The sequence below is a fragment of the Erinaceus europaeus genome, chromosome 8, assembly GCF_950295315.1.
Source record: "Erinaceus europaeus chromosome 8, mEriEur2.1, whole genome shotgun sequence".
NCBI classification, from domain to species: domain Eukaryota; kingdom Metazoa; phylum Chordata; class Mammalia; order Eulipotyphla; family Erinaceidae; genus Erinaceus; species Erinaceus europaeus.
Genome location: NC_080169.1, coordinates 112,074,287 through 112,100,827, shown reverse-complemented (window position 1 = coordinate 112,100,827; position 26,541 = coordinate 112,074,287). Strand labels below are relative to the sequence as shown.

General features: G+C 48.0%; 1 protein-coding gene across 2 annotated transcripts in view; it reads left to right on the top strand.

The window, feature by feature from the left end:
- The first annotated feature begins 1,186 nt into the window (after window positions 1-1,186).
- Window positions 1,187-26,541, top strand: part of HIPK2 (homeodomain interacting protein kinase 2) — a 159,653-nt gene continuing 134,298 nt past the window's right edge. The window contains exon 1 of one of the 2 annotated variants that reach the window (XM_060196666.1): window positions 1,187-1,433. In XM_060196666.1, the coding sequence (XP_060052649.1) occupies window positions 1,415-1,433 (19 nt within the window). In that variant the 5' untranslated portion in view covers window positions 1,187-1,414. The remainder of the gene's footprint in view (window positions 1,434-26,541) is intronic. The other variant, XM_060196665.1, reaches the window with a different exon arrangement.

The window sequence follows — 26,541 nt, the reverse complement described above, 5'->3', positions numbered from 1 at the left end:
GCATTAATTCCTCTATGCACTCGTGCACGTGTGCATTCACACAGCAATTCACATTTGCAGTCATTCATTCATTGACACATGTATTCACCCACCCATGGGTTCACGGACTCATTAGTCTCCTATTCGTGGATTCCTTCATTCCTTCATCCATTCATACATGCATGCACTCATGGACTCATTCGTTCATTTGCAGATGCATGCACGCACTCACAGTCATTCCTATTTGCATTTATTGATTGAGATTTGTATTCACCCACTCATGGATGCATTCACTCACCTATCCTTGGATGTGCTCATTGATGCATGCCTTCATTCATTCATTCGCACCTATTTGCATTCATTTCTTCATGCATGCCTACACTCGTGCATGCATTCTGCATTCGTTTATGCATGTATGCATGCGTTCATTCATGGATGCGTAATTCCTCTATGCATTCACGCATGCACTCACACGGTCATTCAAATCTGCAGTCTTTCATTTATTGATACATGTATTCTCCCATTCATGGATTCATTTACTCAACTATTCCTGGCTTGCTTCATTCATTCATGCATGCAACCTTCATGCATATTCATTCATTCATTCATTCATTCATTCATTCATTCATTCATTCATTCATTCATTCATTCATTCATTCATTCATTCATTCATGTATCCATTCATTCGTGCGCGTGTGCATTCATTTGTTGGTGCATCCCTGCATGCCTGCTTGCATCCCGCACCTAGCTCGGCGGCCAGCCAACCTCAGGCAGGTGCAAGTGGGCGAGCCAGTGGCAGTCGCCTCGCCTGCCGGGGTCCCCCGCCCGCACCCCAGCCTCCCGCCCCTCCGGCGCGCACCCGCAAAGTTCCCGCTGCCCGCTCGCGGGGGCGCCCGCCGCCGCGCGCACCTGGCCGGGCCGCGGCCGCCCGCGCCGGCTCCCCGGGGCTCGGCCGCCCCCGCGCGGCCCGCTGCTGCCCTCGGCTCGGCCTTCCCCGCCTCGCATCCGTGCCATCGGCGCTCGATTGCGCGCGGACTCGCTCAGGCTCCCCCGCCGCCGCCGCCGCCGCCGCCCCGCCCGCCTCTCGCCGCCCGCCGCCCGCCTCTCGCCGCCCGCCGCCCGCCGCCCGCCGCCCGCCGCCGCCGCCCGGGCAAAGTTGCCGGAGCCCCGCACAGCCATGCGGAGCTGAGCCGCCGCCGCCCCGCCCCGCCCTCCCCGGCGGCCGCCCGGGCCCCGCGCCCCGCCCGGCCCCCTCCGGCGCCGGCCCAGCCGGGCGGGGATGCGGGCGCTGGCGGCCCGGCCGCGCCGAGAGCCCAGACACAGGCGCAAGATGGCAGATGCCGCCTGAGGCCGGGGGGGCCCGCCGCGCGCCCCGCGAAGCCCCAGCCCCGCCAGCGCCGCGCCGGGGCCATGAGCCGCGGACACCCCGGCCCCGATGGCCCCCGTGCACGAAGGTGAGTGTGGTTTTGTTCCGCCCGCGCCCCGGGGCCCCCCACCGCCTGGGGGGGCTCCCCGCTGCACCCCTGGCCGGCCGGCCCAGCCCGGCACCCCGAATGCGCCGAATCCTGTTTGCACCGTGGAGAAAAGACGCTGGGGAAGGGGGAGAGGGTTTGATGGGGGGGGGGGGACTCCTGCCCGAAGAAAAGAAATCGGGAGGGGTTGCGGATAGGGGGGCTCCTGGGGAAGGACCCCCCCGCGATGGTGCTCTTCATGCATCTGTCACGAATAAAGGGGATGCGGCTCAGCTTCCATCCCCACGCCACCCCACCCCACCCCTCCAGGAAGAAAGCACCTTTGGGGGTGCTCTGTCTCGCACCCCCCCCCCCCACCCAGGAGCTCACACCTCCCCTCCACACCGCTCTCAGCGCCCACCCTGCTCGCCTGCCTTTCTTCTGGGCGAGCCTCGGTTTTTGGGGGGGCTGCTGTCGAATCGGAATTTGATGTGTGTGGAGCAGCCCCGGGTGGGGGGGGGGTTGTGGGGGCAAAGTCCATCTCGGAGCCAGGCAGAACAATGAAATGGGCTCACGTTGCCCCCCACCCCCCATTCGCATGTGTCTGTGAAGGGAGATGGAGTTTGGGGGGGTGCTAGTCCAGAGGCAGCCAAGCTGATTTTCCACTAATTTGTTGATATTTTTATTTGATTTATTGCATTGATCAGTCTGGGTTAAGAAAAAAAAAAAAAACTGTATGGTGCACCTTCACCTGGCGTTGGGTTATTTTTTCACCCACTCATCTGTCTTTGGAAAGAAAGAAAATTACAGAAGGCAAAAAGCTCCGTTCTCTCTCCTTCTCTCTCTCTCTCTCTCTCTCTGTGTATATATGTTTCTCTATCTCTCTCTCTTTTCTTCTGGAGTCTGTTCTTTCAGCTTCCAGCCAGAAATCAGACCAGAATCAACTAAGTTTCTACACTTTGGGGTGTATTTTGCCATGCTGGTAGAACGAGGGGTGTGTGTGTGTGTGTGTGTGTGTGTGTGTATTTTAAACTGAAAGTGTGCCTGCTTTTTTTTTTGTTTGTTTTACCCCCCACCCCCACCCCAGTCATTTCATTTTGTGAAAATATTTCCTCCTGCAATCTTGGAAACGACATCCTTCTCATACTTTTCTCCCTCCCCACCACCCCCCTCCGTCCAGCTGGGTTTCTTTCGGTTTTGTTCAGTGTATAATGTGGGTGAGATAGCAAGCGAAAGGGAGAGGGAAGCGTTTGTGTGGACAGCAGACAAGGGGAGGGTTGAGTCTAATCCTTCCTTACATAAATCCCCTAGAACAGTGGCGGCCAGTGAGACAGGGAACACATTAATAGTTTTTTTATCTCTTAAATAAGGGGCTGATTTAAAAAAAAAAACTTATCTGAATAGAAAATCTGTTATTAGTTCTAGCGCTCCGAAAGAATTAGGTTTCTGGGTGGAATAAAGTTACCAGCCAGGCCCTGACTAACGAGGCTGGAAATAATCCTATGGATTGTAAATATTTTTTTTCCAGGCTCTCTGAGAAACAAAGGGACTGTTTAGAAGGCCACAGAGAGATGTTATTCCAGGGGCTTTCCTCTTTTGATTCAAAAGAACACAGGGGCCATTTAACCATTCTACAAACAACAGCAACAACGACAACAAAAAAGACGAGATTTCTGATGGGTCCACCAAGCAGAATAGACGGAGCCGGTGGCGGGTGAACTTGCCTGCGAGCTCCTGTCGGGCAGTCATTGTTCGCCTGCGTCCCTGGGAAGGCCTCCCCCCCCCCAGTCAAAGCTGCCACTGTCTGCCCAGTGTTAAAATGAAACAATTTTCTCTTTATTAAGTCCCTCCTTGAGACTCCCTCTGCTGGCGGTTCAGGGTGAGCAGGAGGGAAGGAACTTGGCTTTGAAGGCAGCTCTAGACTTGCCTGCCTTCCCTTCTGCATGGGGGCTGGGTCTGTGAGTTGGGGTGTGCTCTGTCAACTTTGCAGGAAGCCAGCCTTGGGCACTGGGGTTGGAATCCTTCTGACCCCTTTATTCTGGCCCTTTTGGGCTAAGGCCCGGGCTTTACATGCCTGGTTTTCCATCCGAGTGTTCTTAAAAAAAGAAATTAAAAAAAAAAAAAAGGAGGAGGGTATGGACATGGGTGAGGGCATTGGAATCATGCCTGGTCTCAAAGGTCTCTGGACCTCACTGCTTTTTATTCCTGATCCTTTCCACTCTGACTCCTTTGACCCTATAGGGGTCACTGCTTTGCACGGGGCTGCCCAGGTGCTGGGTAATGAGCCTGGTGCTCACTCCATGTCCTTGGATTCTGCCAGAGTCCCTCTGTCTGCCTCTTTGGCCTTCTCCTCGCCTTCCTCCTCTCCCCCATTCAGTCAGTCCAGTGTCACTTTGCACCAGCCCAGGCCTCATCATCTGGCTGGCGTCAGGCTCCAGGACAGACAGGTGACTTCTGTCACCAATGGTGGTACTGCTGGTGGCCCCAGTGACCTTCCCACCCCTGTCCGAGGCAACAACCTCTGGATTCAAGGGACCCCAATCATCTCTCCCCATATTCCGGTCGGGACACTGGGACTGCTCCCACATGTGTCCTGAAGGAGCTGGGCTTGTCCTGGGGACTTCTAGAAGTCTTCTGCTTAGCCCAGGGTTCAGAAGTTCAAATGGCAGGTGAGGTCTTTCAGCTGGAATTGGGGTGGGGGTGGCAAGGGTGTCAGCGGGGGCAGGGCACAGTTCAGGTTGGGATTTGGGGCATGGGTCTATGTGCACCCTGGGAAATCTGAGACTCCAGCTATTGGGAGAAACACCGCCTTCTGTCGAACAACACAGGGCCTGCCTGGCGAATCAAATGAAGGGGTGGCAGAGGGCAGTCCGTCTCCCCTGACTTGCTTTTAAAGATAGGTTTATAAATAGCACACTTGTTTGCTGTGGCTTGGTGCTGATTAAGTTAAACTTCTCTCTCTTTTTTTTTTGGAGGGGTGGTGGAGGGGAAAGTTTATTTTCTTTAGAAAGTTAAACATGGGCCACACAACGGCGTGGGTCGCCTCAGGTTCTGAATTAGAGGGTCCTCAATCCTGAGACCCCCATGGATAAGCTGTTGGTGACAACTAATGGCTGACACCATCAGGTGCCCCCAACTGTTGCTGAGCTGTGTCACCTCTGAGGATGAGCTCAGAGACACCTGCCCAGATAAATGGATTCTGTGTCACCTTCCATGAAAAGAGTGGATGACACATGTTCTGAAATCTCTCTGCCTAGTTTTGCGTTTGCTATATATACATATATATGTGTGTGTGTGTTTGCTATCTGATTTTTTTTTTTTTAACGAGCAAGTGTTAACTGTTATCTGTGTTCTCACCATGTTTGGAGAGGTGAGTTGAGACTCTTTCACTCCCTGTAGCCTTGGTTCTGGACAGGGTGACCTAGGGCTCAGGGCAGCTGACAGTCGGGCCAGTGTGGGTTTACACCGAGCTAGAGGGGGCTGGATGTGCTACTTAACTTCTCTGACCCTCATTCCTCCCTCCCCAGCTTACTGGACCATGCAAGAGCTCCATTAGAAGCGAGATCGTGTTAAGGTACCCGGCTGCCTTGGTATTTTCTCAGGCGTGTTAAATCCTTCCATCTCTGCAGCTGCTTAAAAGCATGAGGAACTCCAGGGAAAGAATAACCCACAAATAGCGGAGAAAACCAATAATAGCAACATTTCAATTATTAATCTCCTGCCGCTATTCCTCTGCCTGTGTGGGCACCAGCAGCAGGACACCCCCCCCCCCATGGCCACAGAAAAAAGAGCCTCCTCTGACCCCAGCCTGCAGCCTTTCCAGAGGCCCGATTCCTGCTGAGCCTCTGCTGGTTTCAGGTAGAGAATTTCTCCCCCCTACCCCTGCCCTCCATGGTGGCATAGTCAAAGACCCTGTGAGAAGTGGCCAAACCAGCCACCATAGCCCTGTCCCAGGACATCTGGGAAAAGATCACCTGTGCCCCGAATCAGGCTCTGTTCCTGACCCAGAGACCCACCCACCAGTCAGGGTCACTCACTGGAAAACACAGTGCTTTCTGCAACTCAGAACAGCTCATAATCTCCTTGCCTTCTTTTCCCATGTGCCTTTGTTTCTTCCTCCCTTTCTGGAGACCAGTCTCAAGTGGCCACCTTTGAGCCTGGTTGGGACATAGCTATGAAGCAGGGGGCACGACCAAAGTTCTGATGAAGGTTCCAGTACTTCCAGTGCTCCCAGAAATGCATTAAAAATGCAAAAAAAAAAAAAATCCATGCTGGCTTTACAGAACCAGTGACACATAGAGGGGAATACCAGAGACACCCATGCAGGGTTCTGTTTGGGGTGGGGGTGGGGAGCCGAAGACCTGGAGTGCCCAACCAGGTTTCCCTCTAAGAAAAGCTTTGTGGTGTGGTCCGGGAGGTGACGCAGTAGATAAAGCATTGGACTCTCAAGCATGAGGTCCTGAGTTCAATCCCCAGCGGCACATATACCAGCATGATGTCTGGTTCTTTCTCTCTCCAGTCTTTCTCATGAATAAATAAATAAATTCTTAAAAAAAAAATAAAGAAAAGCTTTGCAGTTAGAAGTTCATGGTGATAATAGTGACTCTGGCCTCACGGGGCAGGTCCTGACACCCCTGCTTTGTAAGCAAGGCAGATCCTGAGCACAGCCAGGTGGTAGTGAGTATGTGGGGGGTCCCTGTCCTAGAGGAGTTCAGGATGATGGGATGCCAGAGACAAAACTGGCCAGGAGCTTAGCAGACTGTAATCTGATTTGAGATGGAACGTGTGTTTGTGTGTGTGTGTGTGTGTGTGTGTGTGTGTGTGAACTCTTAATCCTTACATGCTGGTGTTTCTCAGGGTGTAAAGGGACCATCACATTCCTCTACTTCCTCTTGAAATACCATCTGTATTTGGAGTCAAAGAAGTATGTCCAAGTGGGGGCTGAGTGGTAGTGCATCTGGTTGACCACACACACTACCTTGTACAAGACCCCAGGTTCAAGCCCCTGGTCCCTACCTGCAAGGGGGAAGCCTCCAACTGGTGAAGCAGTGCTACAGGTGTCTCTCTTTATATCTCCCTCTTTATGTCTTCCTTCAGTGTCTCTGTCTCTATCAAATGAATAAGTAAATAAATAAAATATTTTACAAGAGAGAGAAGTATTTCCAAGTCTAGAAAGCCCCTCTGACAGATTTCCCTAGAAACTGCCACCTCTGATTTGCACAAGGCCCCCTTCTCTTCTTCAGTGTCTCCTACTTCAGGTCTTTGGAAATCCAGGGGTCTTTTATTCTCACATACTGTGGCCAGTCCCCCCGAGCTTGGGCATCAGTGGGACTGTGCCTTTTGGACCCTGGCTCTCCTTGCCCCAGCCTTACCACTTGGGCAGGAGCTTGTGTGTCAGGTATTTGGGGGATACTTAGTGGTAGAGATAGAGATGGGTGGTGACAGGGAGCTAGAACAGGGTTGAGTCTCTTGGGAGAAACAGGCTTCATGCTCCTGCCTTCGTCACCCATGACTAGAAATCACCTGTTCACAGCAACAACAGAAGAAAAAAAAAACCACCACCTTCTATCTTTTTCTCCAGGAATAGAGCACACTAGGGGTCCCCTCAGTGGTCACTTCCAGGGCCAGGGAAGCAGCTCAGCTGAGGCCCTGGGTTCAGTCTCTAGCAACCCCTTATGCCAGAGCTGAACGCTGCTCTGATTTCTCTCTTCTACAGATAAGTGGTCTTTTGTGAACCTGCTGGTTGAATGAGGCCAGAGCAAGTTTTGCCACTGTCTCCCATCCTTTCTCTGTGTTTGTGAAGAGAATGAGCACATCTAAGGAGCCTCTCCCTCCCCTGAGCCTGTCTGGTGCCCTCTCTAGCCTCTGAACACTCTCTGGCTTATTTTTATTTTATTTATTTTATTTTATTTATTTTTCTACCAGAGCACTGCTCAGCTCTAGCTTATGGTGCAGGGGACTGAAGCTGGGACTTCAGAGCCTCAGGCATGAGACTCTTTTTGCATAACCATGATGCTGTCTAACCCCTCCTGTTCTCTGGCTTCTCCACTTTAAACAAAACAAAAATGGCGGCGAGCAGTCCTGGATGCTACTCTTTATTAGTGTCCTCAGGAGGACCATGGGGTAGATAAGAAGGCAACCTCAGGCTTTAGGCTTCTTGTGTCGTTGTGAACCCCTGGGGGGCAGAAGTCCAGCAGACCCACCTGTGGCTCTCCTCAGAAACTGTGCAGTCCCCTAAACCTAATGGGTGCATTGTAAGTTGAGTTGACTTGAGTTGACCCTTCTTTTAACATATGAGTAATGATCTACGTCCCTCCAGCTCCTCCAGTTGGGGACTTGCTAGATTTTACCTGGATTCCAAGTTGTGTCTTCCCGCCTCCCCCCCCCCCCCCACACACACACCCCTCAGTCAGTCAGTCTCTCTCTCTCCCTCGCTCCCTCTTACTGCTGAGTTTCAAACCCAGGACCTCACAGATGCAAAACATGGCGGTCTCCCATGGAGCTCTGCCCCAGCCCCCTAGGTCTTTATCCTTTTCCGATTCCTGTCTAGCCACCCCTCAGCCCCATATTGCTTCCTCAGCCCCATCTTCTCCTTGGCTCTTGGAATCCCCTGGATCAACCCTTTCCTGCCTTCCTTCACCATCTCCTCTCAGACAGCCCTCCCCCCAATGTCACAAAGGATGTAAGTGTGAGAAAACAACTGCTTTGAAAAGTAAGTAGAGGAGGGAGCGCTCTCGGGAGGAGCTAGATGATTCAGTGTCCTATCAGCTCATCCAAGTCTAGAGAGGAGACTTTGTGAAAACTCTTCTCTGGCTCTGAGTCACCTGCAGCCATACCTGTTTTACCAGCTTCTATCAGAGTAAGCCAGCTGTGGGGAGAGGTTAGATTCCCTGGCAGGAATCCCTCCTCCCTGGCTTCCTTCAGAGCCCACAGAAAAGGCAGAAAGCACGATGGACAAGGTCACCCATCCCAGCTTGGGATTTTTCCAGTAGGTGATTCTGCCATTCAAAAGTCTACTCAGGGTAAGAGTTGGCAATTGGAGAGAAAGAAAAAATAAAGGAGGAGGCATTTAAAACTGCCAAATTATTTTCTTGTGCAGTCACTTGTTTCTGCCCACAGCACTAAACAGATAGGTAGTGTTCTCAAAAGTGGTCTGTTAGAGCAGTTCTTGCCTAACTCCTTTTGCTCTAGCAAGTTCTGATTAATTAAATGCCACTGCGGCTGCGCAGAGTGAAGACTGATTGAGTGTTTCACGTGCCAGCACTATTGACTTTAGAAAATGTCCCTTGTCACAGAGAGAAGGTGGTCTAATAAATGAGTGTACACAGGGCATTTCCCAGCTTGTCCCATCTAGCCTCAGTGAAAGATGACTGTGGAGCCTACCAGAACATTTGATGGAAGAACACTTTTGGAGGCCAAGTAGATGGCTTTCAGGTAGAGCACACACCTTGCATGCTTGAGGTCTTGGGTTCAATCCTCTGCACTGCACACAATAGAGAAGTGCTCTAGGATTTCTCTCTCCCTCTCATAAAAAATGCATTTAGTTTATCCTGTTTATACTGCTTCCTGATGAAACAAGTCTTGTCCCTGCATGTCCCCTCATTTTCTTCCATATCCATGTCCCCTGGAGGATTCAGGATCTAAAGTGATTCTTCTGAGGGCTAATCATGAGACCAGTGACCCGCTATGCTGGTTCCCCACAGAACTCCCTGTCCTGTGGTATTAAAGACACTCGGGTATTGTGTTCCTGGAATCTTGTTACAAGTCACATGGTTATGAGATTGGGAAAACTCTGGCCTGTTGCTGTTTTTTCCCCCCTAATGGAGAATTTACAATGGGTTGACAGAAACCGGCATGTAAATTCTTGAGAGTGCAATAAATTGCACCCTTCCCTGCCCCCTCCCCCCCATCCTGTGTAAACCGGGTTCAAGGAGGGAGCAACTCTTGTGGGGGGGGGGGGGAGCGTAGGGCAAGAGCTGCCAACAGGCTGGGCTGGGGGTGCGGGAAGAGAGACTGAGGGCACATTCGCACGTGCATTTGGCTCTGCCCCCTACCCCGTGGCATTCTCAGCCCCATGGCACTTTGATCACTGTGATTCATTAAGTCTGACCTGCACCACCAGGAAAAGACAAATCGATCGATATTCATTATGTCCTGTTAACTGAGACTAGGAGGCTCTCTAACACATCCCAGACATGTTTCCATTAGAAAAACGGCTGGAACAAAGCAACACCCTCATGTGATTTCACTGCGACTTCACTCCAGCAACCGGCGTCAAGGGTTAAATTTCTGGGAGTGGGGGGGATTAATGTATGTAGATCAATTTGGTGGATCAGCTTCTTTCCAAGGCTGCAGGATGAATGAGGTCCTCCTATACGGAGAGACAACAGAAACAGCTCTTGTGCTTGCCTTAGCAAGGTGAATAAGCAGGAACACAGAATGGAATTCATTTGCAGAGCAATTTTTGCCTGGCTGGAGTGTTAAGCACGACACAGACCAGCAGAAGCCTTGAATAGTAAGTGTGGTAACCGGCTGGTGAAAGGTTCCAGAGGGGCTCTCATGGGGAGAGCTGCTGCTCTGCTCAGGACAAGGGGGAGTAGGGACAGATAGAACCTAAATGATACTTGAACACAGTCGTTTGTCCTGGCCTGGGCAGAATAGGACAGGGCTGGGGAGCCTTTTTTTTTTTTTTTCCTGTCATGTGGAATCATGTGGAGATTCCCAGCCTCATTCTTTGGCCTGGACAAAATAAGTAACTAAACAAAAAAAAAAAAAATGCATTTAAGTCACTGTGTAAAAAGCCCCTAGGCTGATGGGTTTCCAGTCCCACCTCCGGTGGCCTTAGCAAGAACAGACCACAGGGACATCCCCCACCCCCTCAGCCCTGGAGTACAGGGAAGGGAAAAGCCTGAGGACAAGCCTTGTGGGGGCCAGGTGTGCTGGAGTGGGAAGGAGCCCCCTGGTGCTGGTGTCCCTGGGGGTCACAGGGAGAAGAACACAGAGAACATTTATCCAAACACCTTTCAGTCATTGAATGTGCGTCTCAATAAACCTTTGTTCCCCCTCAAACCTTGAAGGTCCTGAGGGCTCACTGGTGTTGGCATAGGCCTTTTTTGGGCTTTTCAATAGAATCAGTTTCTAGGGGCTGGGTGGTGGCGCACCTGGTTGAGCACACATGTTACCATTTGTAAGGACCCAGGTTCAGCTTCCCACTCTCCACCTGGAAGGGGGACACTTCACAAGTGGTGAGGCAGGTCTGCAGGTGTTTCTCTTCTCCTCCCCCCTCCCCCAGTTTCACTCTATCCAAGCTAATTAAAAAAAAAATTTCTTTTCAGAGCTGGGAACCAACTCTTACTGGGACTGAGAATTTCTTTTCTTTGTATGGGAAACCCATGGTCTCACTCGTGCTTTGCCACTGAGTCATCTCCTACCTCAATTTATTTATTTTATTTTTAGAGATTGATTTATTAACAATAGAGTAGGAGGGGAGGAGGGAGAATTAGAGCCTTACTCTGCCACAGGTGATGCTGGGGACCGAACTCTGGGACCTCATGGTCGAGAATCCAGTGTTTTTATCTTCTCCACCAGCCTCCGGGCCATTTTCCTATTTGTAAAGCAGGAGAGCAGAGCACCTCCCCAGCATCCATAGAGTTGTATTTCTTTTGCCTTCATGGCTCTCTAGTAGTGCCAGGAATCTAACCCAGAGCTTCACACATGCAAGGAAGGTGTTCTACCACAGAGCTGCCTCCTTGGCCCCAAGAACCGAATGTTTTTCTAAGCCTTCTCACCTGCCACACTGCAGCTACAGGCTCTTGATGCTTCCAGCATAACCCAGGTGGGGTCTGCACAGCAAGAAACTGAGGCCCAAATCAGGGAGGAGGCTGCCTTCTGGAAACTTAGAGAATGGGGGTAGGGGGCAGAATTGGGGGTTCTGGCCCCCACATCTGTCCAGTAGAGCTTTGCCAGAGGGATTTTGGGGGTCAGAACCTTCTCCCCCAAGCACATCAGTAGTTCTTCTGAGCCCTCATTCAGCCCACTGAAACCCTGTTCCTGAGGGGCCAGTCCACAAGTCTCTGCCCCAGCGCTTAGAGTCTTCTGTTCAGAAGTTGTTCTTTCTGTTTCCATGAGAAAGTTCGCAGTTTGTCACCAGGAGCTACTTATTAACAAAACAAGAAAGAAAGGAGAGAGAGAGAGAGAGAGAAGGAAAGAAAGGAGAGACCAGAACAATCAGGAGGCGTTTCTCAGTCCCCCAAAGCACTTTTCCATCATTAGGCGGGCTTGGCTTCAAACAGAAAACAATAAAAAAATAATAATAAATCAGAAAGGCTCATTTCCCAAGGTCTGGCTCAGAGCTGTTCTTTCCAGAAGGCCTGACCCAAGCTTGCAGCCCTGTAATTGGGCATGACCTTCTGATGGAGGAGGGGTTGTTGGGGTGGAACTGGGGGGGGGGGTTCTCTCTAAAGCTGCTTCCAGATGAACCAACTCTCAGAGGATCTGCACACATGCCTTTGCACTAAGACCAGGACTGGCCTTGACTCTGAGCCCTGAGGCCCCTCTGGGGACCCACATTCTCTCACCCTCTCCATCCCAGCCTCCTCAGCTATAACCGCCCACAGCTCCTCCTGGAGGGGAGTCTCTCAACACCTGCTCAGCCTTCTCTGCACCCACAGGCCTGGGGAAAGGCCTGGTAGCAGGCATGAGGCCTCCTGAGTGGAGATTCTTGGGGTCCCCCCCCAACACACCTCTCTTGGCAGGGAGGATGTTGCCTGACCTTGGGCATTGGAGCTGGGCTTCCCTCTTGCCCTGTTTTTTTTTTTTTTTTTCCCCTCCAGGGTTATTGCTGGGGCTCGGTGTCTGCACCACGAATCCACTGCTCCTGGAGGCTTTTTTTCCTTTTGTTGCCCTTGTTTTATCCTTGTTATGGTTATCATTGTTGCTGTTATTATTGTTGGATAGGACAGAGAGAAATGGAGAGAGGAGGGGAGACAGAGGGGGAGAGAAAGACACCTGCAGACTTGCTTCACCACCTGTGAAGTGAGTCTCTTGCAGGTGGGGAGCCGGGGCTCGAACCAGGATCCCTCTGCCGGTCTTTGTGCTTCGTGCCACGTGTGCTTAACCTGCTGCGCTATTGCCCAACACCCTCTTACCCTGTTTTAAGGGTAGTGCTGAAAAAGAGGGCTTCTTGCTGTGGAGAGAGAGAGAGAGAGAGAGAGAGAGAGAGAAAAGGAAAAGAAAGAATAGCAGGCAGTTTAAAGTGCTTTCAGGTTTCAACACAACCTGGCTGACTTCTGTCTCATTGAACAGTCAGTCACCCCACAGCCCCTTCTCCCTGTCCCTTCTACCCTACAGGGGCCCAGGGGCTCAGCCTGCCCTTGGCCATGGTCTTTCTCACCTGCTGCCCTTGATAGGTGAGCTGGTGCCCAAAGAGGCACCCACGGCCCCTTTTGGGATGCCACCTGTGGAGAGCTGCTTTTGGAGATTCAGGTCCCCACCTTTGCCAGTGCCCTGGAGGGCTTGTTAAGACCCATTGCTCAGCCCCACCCTCGGAGTTTCTGTTTCGGTAGGTAGGTCCAGGGTGGGGCCGAGCTTGCCCTTCTGCCCCAGCCCCTGCTCCAGAGCAGGCATGTGGGAGCACTGCCTGTCAGGCAGCCCAGCTGCGGGATTAGGACTCTTCTTGGATATTGGCAGGGCAGGGGGCCCCATGGTCCTTTCTGGCCCTGACATCCTGGATCAGGCCAAGCTGGTTTCCAGCTCCCTTCCCTGCTGGGGCCTAGTGATCAAAGAAGGCACCTCTGCTTCTTGTCTTTCCAGGACCAGCCAGCCTGTCACTCCTCCAGCGTGGCCCTGCGCAGATGCCACCACCATGATAGCAACAACAGTAATATACCATTAACCCACAAAGAGAGCTCTATGACCGCCTCCAGTCCCAGAGGGGACACTAAGGCCTGTGATCCGATGTCAGGCCTGGTGAGGATGGTGCAGGCATGACAATTTACGCCCAAAGTACACCCTTCCCTCAGATCTGCAGCCTGCTCTGCCAGCCAGCAGGATCAGATGGCATCGGGCTAAGCATGCCCTCCACAGCAGCTGACATAAAGGAGGGGTCTGGGGAAGAGCCACCAAGCCTCAAACCCCCTCAGAGCATCCAGACAGATAAGATAACTGAGATTGCTCTTCCTGAGGCCTCCAAGAGAAAAAAAAAACAAAACATGAAAAGATAAGAACAGCCAGGACTCTCAGGCCGCTGATGCTTCTGCTACAAGGCTTCACACACACACACACACACACACACACACACACATACACACACACACACACACACACAGAGTCAGTCAGTCATTGTAGCAAGGCTGAAGGGATGTTCCCCTGGGGGTGTGCCGGAAGGTTCAGAGACACTAAGGTGGCAGAGCCAAGACTGTCCCCAGAGCCAGTTCCCCTTGTCACCAGGACTCAGCTAGAGGAGAAAGCAAGGCTCTCAAAGCAGATTTCCTTTTCCCCAATTAGACCTGTTCTACTTCCATCATAAGCTAAGTGAATGTTTCCAAGTTGTGCTGTGCCAGTTTCTGTTGTTCTTTTTGTTTGGTTGGTTTTTTTGTTTGTCTGACCAAAGCACTGTTCAGCTCTGATTTATGGTGGTGCTAGAGATTGAACCTGGGACCTTTGGTGCCTTAGGCATGAGAGTCTTTTGCATCACCATTATGCTGTCTCCCCAGCCTTCTATTGTTCTTCTTGAAGATGGGATAGTGGGCCTGGAAGATTCAGGGCCCAGCATCTGATAAGCACAGAGAAATGCTTGTTCTGCCTCGTGTGTCGGAACAAACCATGGAGCTCACAGCCAGTGAGCCAGATGTAAGGCCTGACTAGTTGAGCAGTTAGTGATAATGAAATGGAGAGCACCCTATTCAGCAGGCAGGAGCAGAACCAGGTGATAGCAATTTGGAAAAACTCAATGGGAATTCTCACCTGCTGCCGTCCTCGCCACGTACACTCTGTCCGATCAGCAACTTAAATGCAACAAAAAGTCCAGGCACTGAACACACGCAGTGAACAGGAGAGAGGAACTCACTACCTTGAAGTCATATGCATTTAAAATAAATTTATTTATTTATTTATTTGAGAGAGGGAGGGAAGATCTGACTGAGTTATCACTGTAGCACATATGATGATGGGGATCAAATTTAGGACCTGGGACAGGGTGGTGGCAGACCTGAGTTTAAGACCCCAGTCCTTATTTGCGGGGGTGGGGGTGGTCGGGGGGAAGCTTCATGAACTGTGAAGCAGGGCTTCAGGTGTTTCTCTTCCTCTCTGTCACCTCCTTCTATCTTCATTTCTCGTTGTCTCTACGAGAGAGGGGGAAATGACGGATTTATTTTACGGGCATCAAGCCCCAGCGCTAATTCTGGTGGCAATAAGAAATGTTAAATGTTAAATGTTCTGCATGTACAAACTATTGTATTTACTGTTGAATGTAAAACATTAATTCCCCAATAAAGAAATTAAAAAAAACTAATGTTAAAAAGTCTTATAAAAAGTACTCTTGCACCCAGGGGTGGCTCAGTGGCTAGAGTATAGAACTTGCATGTGTGAGACCCTGGGTTCAAGTTCTGATACCGCATATGCCTGAGCAGAACAGAACGTTAACCTCTTAACCTCTCTCCTCTCTCTTCTCTCTGTCTCTCTCACTCTTTCACACACTCTGTCAAAATAAATCTTTTGTAAGATAAATAATATATAAAAGTACTTTGAAACATCACCTATGTATTTTAACATATTGCAGGACACCAGGAGGTAGCTCACGTAGTAGAATATCCACAAAGACCTGGGTTCAAGTCCCCAGCCCCTACCTGTATCAGGGAAGCTTCACTAGTGGTGGAGCAGTGCTGTGGGTGTCTGTCCTCTTCTCCCCTCCACTCTGTCTTTGCACTCTTACAGGAAAAAAGGTAAAGAATTTTATTAGTGATTTAATATTGATTTACAGAATTAGGAGATAATGGGTATACTCACATACCTTTCCCACTACCAGAGTTCTGTGTCCCCATTCTCTTCATTGGAAACTGCAGTAGTTCTCCCAAGGTCACAGATACGGGCTATTATTGCTGTAACTATCTATATTTATATATATAGTTGCCAGTTTTTTTCTGTTGTCTTATCTTCCTTTCTAAATTACACCTACTGCTATTTCCAAATGTCCTTCCTTTTTTTTTTCCTCTTCTCACTCAGGGTCATGATGAAATTGGAGTTCAGAACCCTCTGGTTAGCTTCCCATAATATTTCTTCCCCTCTGGGAGTATGGACCAAAGTTCTTTGTGAGGTGCAAAAGGTGGAGATCTGGCTTCTGTAATTGCTTCTCCTCTGAATATGGGCATTGGCAGGTCGATCCTCACCCCTAGCCTGCTTCTGTCTTTCCCTAGCAGGGTAAGCCTCTGGGGAGGGGAGGTTACAGGACATACTAGTGAGGTCATCTGCCCAGGAAAGTCAGGATGGAATCATAATAGCATCTGCTCCTTGGTGGCAGATTATTGGAGTTTGAATGTTGGCATCTCAGGCTTCACTTCTCTGGATACAATCCAAAGTGAAAAGTCAGTAGAAGCATAATATGTTATGGTGGCACTGGTTGAGGTTAAACAGAGGCAGTATGACAGGATAAGGGATCAAGAGGAGAGGCATCAAGAAATACAAGTTCAGTCTCAGTGGATCCAGGACTGGGGGAAAGAGCACCCTGATTATTACTAGTGGAGCCTTCTTCTCTGCCTAAACATGTACACATACTCCCCCCGTTTTTTAAAATCAAAACGACAGATTGCTGTTTCAAATTTTGCTGGATTATTTTTTCTTTCTTTCTTCCTTCCTTCCTTTCTTTCTTTCTTTCTTTCTTTCCCTCTCTCTTTCTTCCCTTCTTTCTTTCTTCTTTCCTTCCTTCCTTCCTTCCTTTCTTTCCTTCTTTCTTTCTTACTTTCTTTCTTTGTTTCTTTTCACCTCCAGGGTTATTGCTGGTGCTCAGTGTCTGCACTATGAATCCACAGCTCCTATCGCCATTTTTCTTATTTTTTTTTTTATACGACAGAGAGAAATTGAGAAGGGAGGGGGAGATCGAGAGGGAGCGCGAAAGACACTTGCAGACTTGCTTCACCACTTGTGAAGCTACCCCCCACACACACGTGGGGAGCCAGCCAGGGACTTGAACTGGGATCCTTGTGCTTCATACTATGTGCACTTAACCCAGGGGGCCACCGCCTGGCCCTCATGATACAAAGAAACTTCCAAGTTGGTATCTCAGTAAAGTCTGTTTCCTTGCATGCTCTGTCTGTCTTCTGAGTCTGTAGCTGATCCCCATGTCCCTTCAAATCAGCTGTGAGAAGTCAGGAGGACCCTGCTGGGAGCTGGGAGGTGACTAGTGCTGAGCTGGTTCTGCCTCCCCTGAACTTCCTAACTGCAGCCTGGTTGGATTCAAGTCCATCCCTGTCAGCTAAAACCTCCAGAGGTTCTCAGTACATGTCACATGGGCTTATGGAAGCCCAACTCTGTGTTGTCCTGTTTCTCCCTTCCTTTCCCCCCATACCTTAAAAGTGTCATGTAAAGACAGACACTGTGTGGTCCCAGCACCCAGCAGCTGGTCTCATGTGACCCAGGTTTTATGAAGGGGCTGACTTTTCCAAATTCTCACTCTCCACATGGTGTGAAGCCCCATAGATCGGGGGCTGTCTGGTTCCCGTGAAGTTACAGTTCCAACCGGAAAGGCAGGATCCTCGCTACTGCCCTCCCTCCCTTTGATCATTAATTTTCAAAGGCCAGCGTTGGGTAATAGCCATTTCAAATCATGAGCAATGACTGCTCATTCTGTCTCGTGTTTTGCCCTTTCATCGTGATACATGTGTGGGTTTTCATGGAGTGGGTCTGTTTTCCTCATTAAGTTTTTGCTTATAACTTTAGGCAGTGAGTTGTCTTCCACTTGTGTCTGGAACCCCCACAATCTTGGGAGGTTTTCTCACTGGGTGGGGCCAGAAGCCTGGAGCTCTTCTTGAACCTCGACAGTGGCATCTGGAGCACAGCCTGGGTGTTCAGAAGTTATTGTTGAGAGGGGTCTTGTTTCTAGCATATTTTAGTGGTCAGAGCTAGAAGACAGATACCTGAAAATGATTTGTTTATTGGTTTGTATTGATGAAAGAATGATAAGAGAATGAGAGAGGGCCAGAGCGTGTAGGGATTAAACTTGGGACCTCACTCCTGCAAAGCCTCGTGTCACTTCACCAGCCACAAAAATTAGTATTGTTGAAAATCAACAGTTCAGGGAGCCAGGAAGTGTCTCACCCAAGCATCGTGCACTCGCTTTCATGCTTGAAGACATGGGTTTGAGACCCCACATGGGAAGTGGGTGTGGAGAGGGGACAGAAGTTTCACACGTGGTGGAATGGCACTGTGCCATTCTCTCCTCCCTCTCCCTCTCCTCCCCTCTCTATCTTGCATCTCTCACTTTCTGTCTAAAAGAAATAAATAGCCACCAAGAACAGTGGAGCTTTGTAGGCACCAAGCCCCAGTGATAACTCTAGTGGCAAAAACAAACAAACAAAAACCCCACTATTTACTTAACATCAAGAATTCTAAGTTCAGCACCTTCTTATTGTGTTTGATTTGAATTATCTTGAGATCCAACCCAGGGCCTTCTACATACTTGATGCCAGTGAGCCATCTCCCCTTCCCAAGTGTTATTTTATAATTTTGAGAGAGACAGACAGACAGACTCCAGAGCCCCATTGATGGAGCTCCACTTGTCTCTCTCATGTGGTCCCAGGCCCTGAGGTCATTTTCATTCTGACATCTTGTGCTCTCACCTAGTTTTCCCAATTTTATCCTTGAAACTCCTTTTTCTTCTATGTGAAAAAATAAAAAGCTTTACTCTTTAGGCTGTAGATACCAGAACTAAGTTTCAAAGTACCCTTCTTTACTACTACAAATACCAAAGCAACAGAGGAAAGTTGAACACATCTTTTTAATTTTTGTTTTGTCCTTAAAGTACACCCAACTCCAAAAGTGTCTTTAACTGTGCTCTGTGTCAGGGAGATAGCATTATGGTTCTGCAAAAGACTTCCAGGCCTGACTCACACACACACACACACACACACACACACACACACACACACACACACACACACACACACACACCCCAAACAAAACTATTCTAAAGTTTCTAGGAATAGCTTCTTCACCGACTTGACATATGGCTAGGTTTAGGTCTTTCAGTTTAAAGAATGTTTTGAGAGCCATGTGAATTTGCTAAGTTAGTCTCTCTGCATTTCTTGTAGTAGAAATTTTGAAAGTCAAAATAATAATTTAATTTAAGCTAAAGTTTAATGTGTGTAGAAAGATATACCCAGTGGGGTTTTGCTCTTTGCCCCCATTTAGATAACCATTGTTATCAGTGTCTTGCTTAACCTGCTCCCTTTCTCTTTATTTTTAACCCTTTGAGTCTTCCATTTTACAGATTCAAATCAGTGTGGGTGTAAATGTTTATAGCCTTTGATTCATAAGAAAAATATATACTATATATTCAACATTTTAATTTTCTTATTATCTGTTTAATAAATTCTGGACCTTTCTCCACACTAGCACATACAGATTACCTTCAGCCTTCTTCATAGGCAGAAACACTCAGTTTTGTTGACATACCATGATTTGTGGAACATTAACATAATGCTGGATGAACCCAGCCCTCTGCTATTTACATACCATCTAGAATAGCTAACACAATCTATGTATCATGTCATACTCATACAGGTCCATCTGTGAGAATGAATCTTATAAGTGGGATTGGAAGGTTAAAAGGCAAGAACATCTGCTATTCTAAAGGATACTGACAAATTCTTCCTGTTAGGGCTTGTACTGTATTTCACTTACACAAACAATATGCAAACATAGCTCTTTACCTGGTGCTGTACCCACGGAATCTGCTGTCAGGCTGTGGTTGTCATTTGTAGGGAGCAAATGGTCTTTTGGTGCATTCTTACTATGTATTTATTTATCATAAATGAGGTTGACCATTTTTCACTTTAAATATCACTTATTTTTATACAGATTATGTTTTCTGAACTGTGTGTATTTTCTTACTATGTTGGTCTTTTCCTTATTTCTAAGAGCTCTTTACATATTATCTGGGCTATGCGTTGCAGATATTTTTCCCAGTCCTGTATTTTTTTTTAATCCACTAAGTTCATGGTTTTCTTTGCTCTTGAAAAAATCTATGTAAGTTTATTTATTCACACTTAGCTTTTTCTTTGTTTGTGGCTTTTGTGTTTGGAGTCAGAGGTAGAAGGACTTTCTGAGTTTTTTAAGTTCTTTGTGATATTCTTGTGATTTCACTTTTTATTTTATGTCTTGGTTCCTTGAGTGTTGACTCTAAGTGTGTTTCAAGACTGAGGGCCAACTTCTGTGTTTTTCCAGTACTCAGCTGTCCCAACACTATTTACTTAAAATTTACATATTTCCTCCAGTATCACAGTCTCTATCAGAGTATTTTAATACTCCTAAGTACTAAAAACACTTGACCATATATTCCTATAGAGTTAGGGTCTACTTCTGCACTGTTTTTCCACTGGTGTGTCTGTTGTTAATTACTGTGATTTCTGTTGTCTTTTCATATCTGAAAGAACTAGTTCTTTCTCACTGCTCTCCCTTTTAAGTTTTCCTGGCTACTCCCCTTGTTTGTTTTTCCATATGAACTTTAGAATCGGCATGCCTTGATTTCAGGGGGGTAAAAAAACACTGTTGGTACTTCCAGCAGTATCACGTTACACTTTAAATCACTCTATAAAGTCTTCCATTGTTCTTCTAATTGGATATGTTTGCATATATAAAGACTTAATCTCCCTATGCATGTTTCAATTTTGCCAGGACATAATTCAGTGATTTTTCAGTGTAATCACAGATTTGTGCACTCATCACCGCTACCTAACTTTACAGTGTTTTCACCACCCTAAAAAAAGAAACCTTGCAGGGACTGGCAGGTGACTCACACCATAGGCTGTACACTTTGCCATGTGCAAGGACCCAAATTCAAGACTGAGTCTAGTCCAAGCCCCAGGTCACCATATGAGAGAGTCAGTAGGGGGAAGCTTCATGAGCAGTGGAGCAGTGCAGCAGTGCTGCAGTATCTCTCTGCTTTTCTCTCTGTCTCTCCCTCTCTGTCTGTCACACTCTAGGTAGAGGAAAGAAAAGAAAGGACTGCTTCGAGCAGTGGAGCTATGCAACCACATAGCCCCTGCCATAACTCTAGTGGCAGTAAGAAAACAAACAAGCAATAAAACATAACCCTGTGCCATCCTGTTAGCAATCCTTCCTCACTTCCTCCCTCTCCCCTACCCTACCCTCTGAAGACTAACCCATCTAGTTTTGTTTCTCCAACTTTCATGTAAGTGGAATTCTACCCAACACACAGGCTTCTGCATCTGTCTTCTGTCGCCTGGCTTAATGCTTTTCTGTGTTGTAGCAGCTGTCTGTCTTTCCAGCACAGCTCTCCTGGCATATGTGAGGTGGGGTCTGCTGATTTATAGATGTATTGGCTTGTTTCTTGCCACCCATTCTAGTGCAAGTTCACAGGGCTGGGGGTGGGTTTTTGGTGCCAAGCCTGCAGTGCCTATCCGGTGCCTGGCAGATTCTGGGTATTCAGTAAATCCATGCGTGAATGATTGGGTCTATTCTATTTCTAGGCCACCCTACTTTTTCCCAAGTTAAAGCATGGTTTTCAGCACACGGAACATTTGCTTTTGCCCTAGGCAAATCATAATTGGAAAGTGCAAGAGTCATACGTTACACACACAGCCCCATGAAAACGGTCTCGTTAATACATGGTGAGTAACGGTCAGCACTCCTTTCCCACACATGCAGGTGGGTGACTGGGAGTTGCTGGTTCCAAGACGAATTTAAGCCTTGCCTCCCATCATTATTGGAGACTGCTCAATGACATGGAGAGATGGAGATAAGAGATTCGGGGGTCAAGGGTCTGGAGCAGGGAGTTTTGAATGAGCTAGGTGAGATAGATACATAGATCTAAGAGGTCCTGAGTTCACCAAGGACTGCTCTTCACAGTTCTGTTGTGGTTGTGTTGAACAACACAGCTTGAAGTTAACCATGGAAGAAGGTGGTAGCATTTGAGATGGGGTCTCAGGCAAGGGAGGTAGCATAGTGGTTCTGCAAAGAGACTCTCATGCCTGAGGCTCTAAGCTCCCAGGTTTGGTCCCCAGCACCACCATAAGCCATAGATGAGCAGTGCTCTTGTCTCTCTCTGTGTCTTTCTTTCTGTGTTTCTCTTATTAAAATAAAAATCTTAAATAAGATAAAAATCTGGAAAAAAGATTGTGGTTTCAAGTTAGCCTTTAAGAATAAATTATCTTCCTGATGGAGATGACCAGTGACAATGGAGAGAAGGATCTATTCAAGGTCTAGGTCCATCATGTCTGTGTGGGAATCCCAGGACTTCCCGACCAGGGCCCCAGCTGATGGGGTAGCCTGTTAGTAACTAAAGAGTCATCATTAAAGTATGCCAGTCTCTTGCCCTTATTCAGATTTTGCAGTCCTTACTTTAATAAGGTTGGCTTTGGAGTGACTGAGGGAAGTGTAATAGGAAGTAGGTGAGGAGGGTATCTAGGTCTAAGTAGAAACTATTTCATTAGAACTTTATGGTGTCTTTTTACGTCCTCTACTTGCTTGTGTCATTTATTGACTCACTCCAAACTATTGTGTACTTTTGCTTACAGGTATATATTTTGCCCTAATTTATGGATACATGTGTACATCTGCTCTATCTCATGGGACCTGATCTATATCTAGGTTTTGAGGCTTTGTTAGGAAGTGAACCACCTGAAATGGAATTAGAGAATACTATGAGAAAGGAAAGGTCTCAACTGAGTAGTGATGCTGAAGGGTTGACATTCCATGCCTGGTGTCTCTGGACACAGTCCAAAGTGAAGCATGCCAAGGTGGTACTCATTGCATTGAATAGATTGGGACCAGCAGATGCAGTATCAGTTGGTATGAATTGAGAGAAGCATGCACGAAAATGAGCCCCATCCTAGAGGTTCCAGGATGGGGGGAAATATGGGCTTTATAGAGGAAGTGGGAAATTCCTGCTGTCTTAGGGTTTAAGAAGACAATAGATAGTTATTGCTATAATCAAATTATTTGGCAATTGGGTTAACTTTGAAAATCCCATTGTAAGGATTTGCTGTATCATACCTGACCTCACCATAATTTATGTCCTTTAATGTTATATATATATATATATCTGTATCTTATAAAGTAATGCTACTGGTTGCTTCTGTTCTCCTGGTCTAAGCTTTTAGGAGAGTCAACATTTCAAAGGCTCAGCGTATGGTCTGTGCATTAAAATTTTTGAGACATTCAATCAATTTTTCCCCTCTCATACTAATTAAATAGTGATTTATATGACTACAAGTTAATAGTGACCTTGGGTCCATACTCTCAGAGGGTTAAAGAATAGGAAAGCTATTAGGGGCTGGGATGGGATACGGAGTTCTGTTGATGGGAATTGTACCCTTCTTATCCTATGGTGTTGTCAGTGTTTCCATTTTAGAAATAAATATTAAAAAAAAAAAAAGATTTTGACCATGACAAAAAAAAAAAAGAAGAAATTATCTTTATTTACTTTTATTGTTTTACCATCACTGAGGTTTGATTCTTGCACTACAGTGGCCATTTTTCCCCTCCCTCCCTTGATTCCTTTTCTGTCTTTCTTTCTTCCTTTCTTTCTCCTCTCTCTCTCCCTCTCTCTCTCTCTCTCTCGCTCTCTCTTTCTCTCTCTCCCCTATATAGAGAGAAATAAGGAGAGAGGGTGGGAAGGGGAAGAGACAGAGAAAGAGAAAGACACCTACAGAACTGCTTGTGAAGCTCCCCCCACCCTCCGGCAGGTGGGAACTGGGGGCTTAAACCCTGGTCCAAGGTGTGTGTGTGTGTGCTCTACTGGGTGTACCACCACCCAGACTTTGCCTTTAAGGATGTTTCAGAGAGCTTAGCTGATGTGTGTGAGAGACCAAGAGGGACTTGGGGAAATCTCTGTGCCTTCTGTTGGATTTTGCTGTGAGCCTAATGTTGCTCCCAAGAAGAAAGTCTGATAAAAACATGTTTTAAGGGGGTCGGGTGGTGGCGCAGTGGGTTAAGCGCATGTGGCGCAAAGCGCAGGGACCGGCATAAGGATCCCGGTTCGAGCCCCCGGCTCCCCACCTGCAGGGGAGTGGCTTCACAGGCGGTGAAGCAGGTCTGCAGGTGTCTATCTTTCTCTCCCCCTCTCTGTCTTCCCCTCCTCTCTCCATTTCTCTCTGTCTTATCCAACAAAGAATTGCGTCAACAAGGGCAATAATAATAACCACAACAAAGCTACAACAAGAGCAACAAAAGGGGGGAAAAAATGGCCTCCAGGAGCGGTGGATTCATGGTGCAGGCACCGAGCCCAGCAATAACCCTGGAGGAGGAAGAAAAAAAAAACACATGTTTTAAGAGAAAGTATAGCAGAAACATATATTTTTGTAGGAAAAGGGAAATAAAATATCAGAAATTAATATTGAATGACAAGTGGTTATTTATTTTTAATGTCAGCATATGAAGAAAGAGACTTTAATTTTTCACCTGAAGAAGTAGGTAAGATCGGGTGTGTTTTTATTTTCTTTTTGACAGCTTAGGGATTTAAAGGCTGATAGTCCTGGGGTTTTCTACTGCCCCAATTGTGTTCAAACTGTGCAACTCTTAAGATGCTGTTATCTTTGTGTTATCTGGCATGTTAGGGTTTGGGCTAGGGAAAAAAGGAGAGAGAGATTAACTCACTGATTCATTCCTTCACTGGCTTAACTGAGACAGATTGATTTCCCTAGAGGGTCTGGGCCTGGGAACTAAAGAAAGGGAGAAGGAAATAGTTCAAGAGAATCTGCTTTTGTTGTAAGGAAACAATTGTCTGAAAGTAATTCATTGAGCCTTGAACTGTATGGGCTGGAAGCCACAGCAGGTGGGGGGAAAAGGAAAGTGTGGGCCCAGTGTGAAAGGAGGAGTTGAGAGCCATGGGGAGGGGCCCAGTGGTGGTGCACCCGGTAGAGCTCTTGTGTTACCATGTGCAAGGACTCAGGTTCAAGTCCCTGGTCCCCACCTGCAAGGGGGTGGGGAAAAGCTTCACAAGCAGTGAAGAAGTATTGCATGTCTCTCTCTATTTCCCCTTTCCTCTGTCTCTAGCAAAATAAATATAATGAGAGAGAGAGAGAGAGAGAGAGAGGGAAATCTCATCAAACTGTAAAGAACATTAGTGTGCTGAATGCCTATAGAGGTGAATAGTCTTGGGGGGGACAGTGGCTCCCTCCTACTGGTTATGGGGTAGGTGTGTCTGGGAGGGTTGCCATTGGATGGAACAGGGTTTTTTCCCCCCTTTTGTTGCCCTTGTTGTTGTAGCCTTGTTGTGGTCATTATTATTACCATTGTTGATGTTGTTCGTTGTTGGATAGGACAGAGAGAAATGGAGAGAGGAGGGGAAGACAGAGAGGAGGAGAGAAAGATAGACACCAGCAGACCTGCTTCACCACCTGTGAAGCGACTCCCCTGCAGGTGGGGAGCCGGGGGCTCGAACCGGGATCCTTCCGCCGGTCCTTGCGCTTTGTGCCACATGCGCCACTGAGTATTGGCAAGATGGTCAGCCCCCACCTTTCATCAGACTCAGCTGTGTCCCTAGGAAAGAAGACATCACATCTTGCTTGTCAACGTTTTTGTGTTTGTTTGCTTGTTTTTTGGTCTGGGTGCTGGGGATGGAACCCAGGGCCTCAGACATGCGGAGCCTTTCTCTCCTACTGAGCTCCAGCCCCACCTTCTAATTGGCTCACTTTATGAACCTGTCCTAGAAGCTTCCAGCATGGAGAGCCACACATCTCATTAAACAAGATGGTATCACTCACCAGTGGCCACATCAGTCACTTGGCATAAGGAAGGGGTTAACCGTGGTCAATTTGACCTGATCAGAATGGCCAAAGTCGGTCATACCAACAACCAGACACAGGGACAGAAAGATCTCAGGACACAGGTTGCATTCTCAGAGCTCCTGCCCAGAGTGGCAGAGTTGCCTGCCTGGTTCCTCTCATTGTGGCCTTCCTGCTGTGCCCAGAACATCTCTGCTGCCTCTTATGTGGAAGGAGAGCTTCAGATTCCATCACCTCCCCCCACACCCCTATCTGGCTCTTCCTCTTCAGCTCCTCCTCCCCCTCCCCCAGATGCCACTGTGAGGTGGAAGAAGTGTCTTAGCACATCCTGTGTGGTTCATGGAAAGGAGAGATGGTGCTTTCCCAGGCTTTTAGCACTTTGGGTTTTTTTTTTTTTTCCCCCTAGTCTCTCAAGCCATTTATTACATAAACTTAATTTTTTGAGAAACAGAGAGAACTATAGGAAATAAAAAGCTTCTGATTTGGTATCATGCCAGTGCTTTATCCAGACAGAGACACAGAGGCAGAGAGAGGGAGAGACCACAGCACCAAAGCTTCCTTCAATGCAGTGGGGGCCAGGCTTGAACCTGGGTCAAGCACATGGCAAAGCAGTGCACTGTCCAAGTGAGCTGCTGATACCTGTGTGTATCTGAATGTCTTTGTGTCTAGACTGGAGAAAGCCCGGTGATTCTGGGCTATTTTTGCTGCCCTGATTCTGTTCAATCCCTGTGACTTTTAAGATGTTGTACCATTGCATCCTCTCTCCTCTCCTCTCCTCTCCTCCTCTCTCTCTCTTTCTCTCTCTCTCTCTCTCTCTGAGCTTTTGTTGCACCCAGTTCTCATTCTCTGCACAGTCTTCTTTCTACTATCTCAGCAGTGATAGCACACATCAACCATCATAAGAAGGGCCTGCGAACCTAGTTCTATTCTCCAGTAGTGTGAGAAAAGAAGCTTGGGGAGGGGGCATTGGTGCACCCTGTTAAACACACATATCACCACACACAAGGATCTGGGTTCAAACTCCCGCTCCCCACCTGCAGAAAATTTGCTCCACAAGTGGTGAAGCAGGTCTGCAGGTGTCTGTCTTTCTTTCTCCCTCTCTATCTCCCCCTCCTCTGTCAGTTTCTCTGTCCTGTCAAATAAAAACATAAATT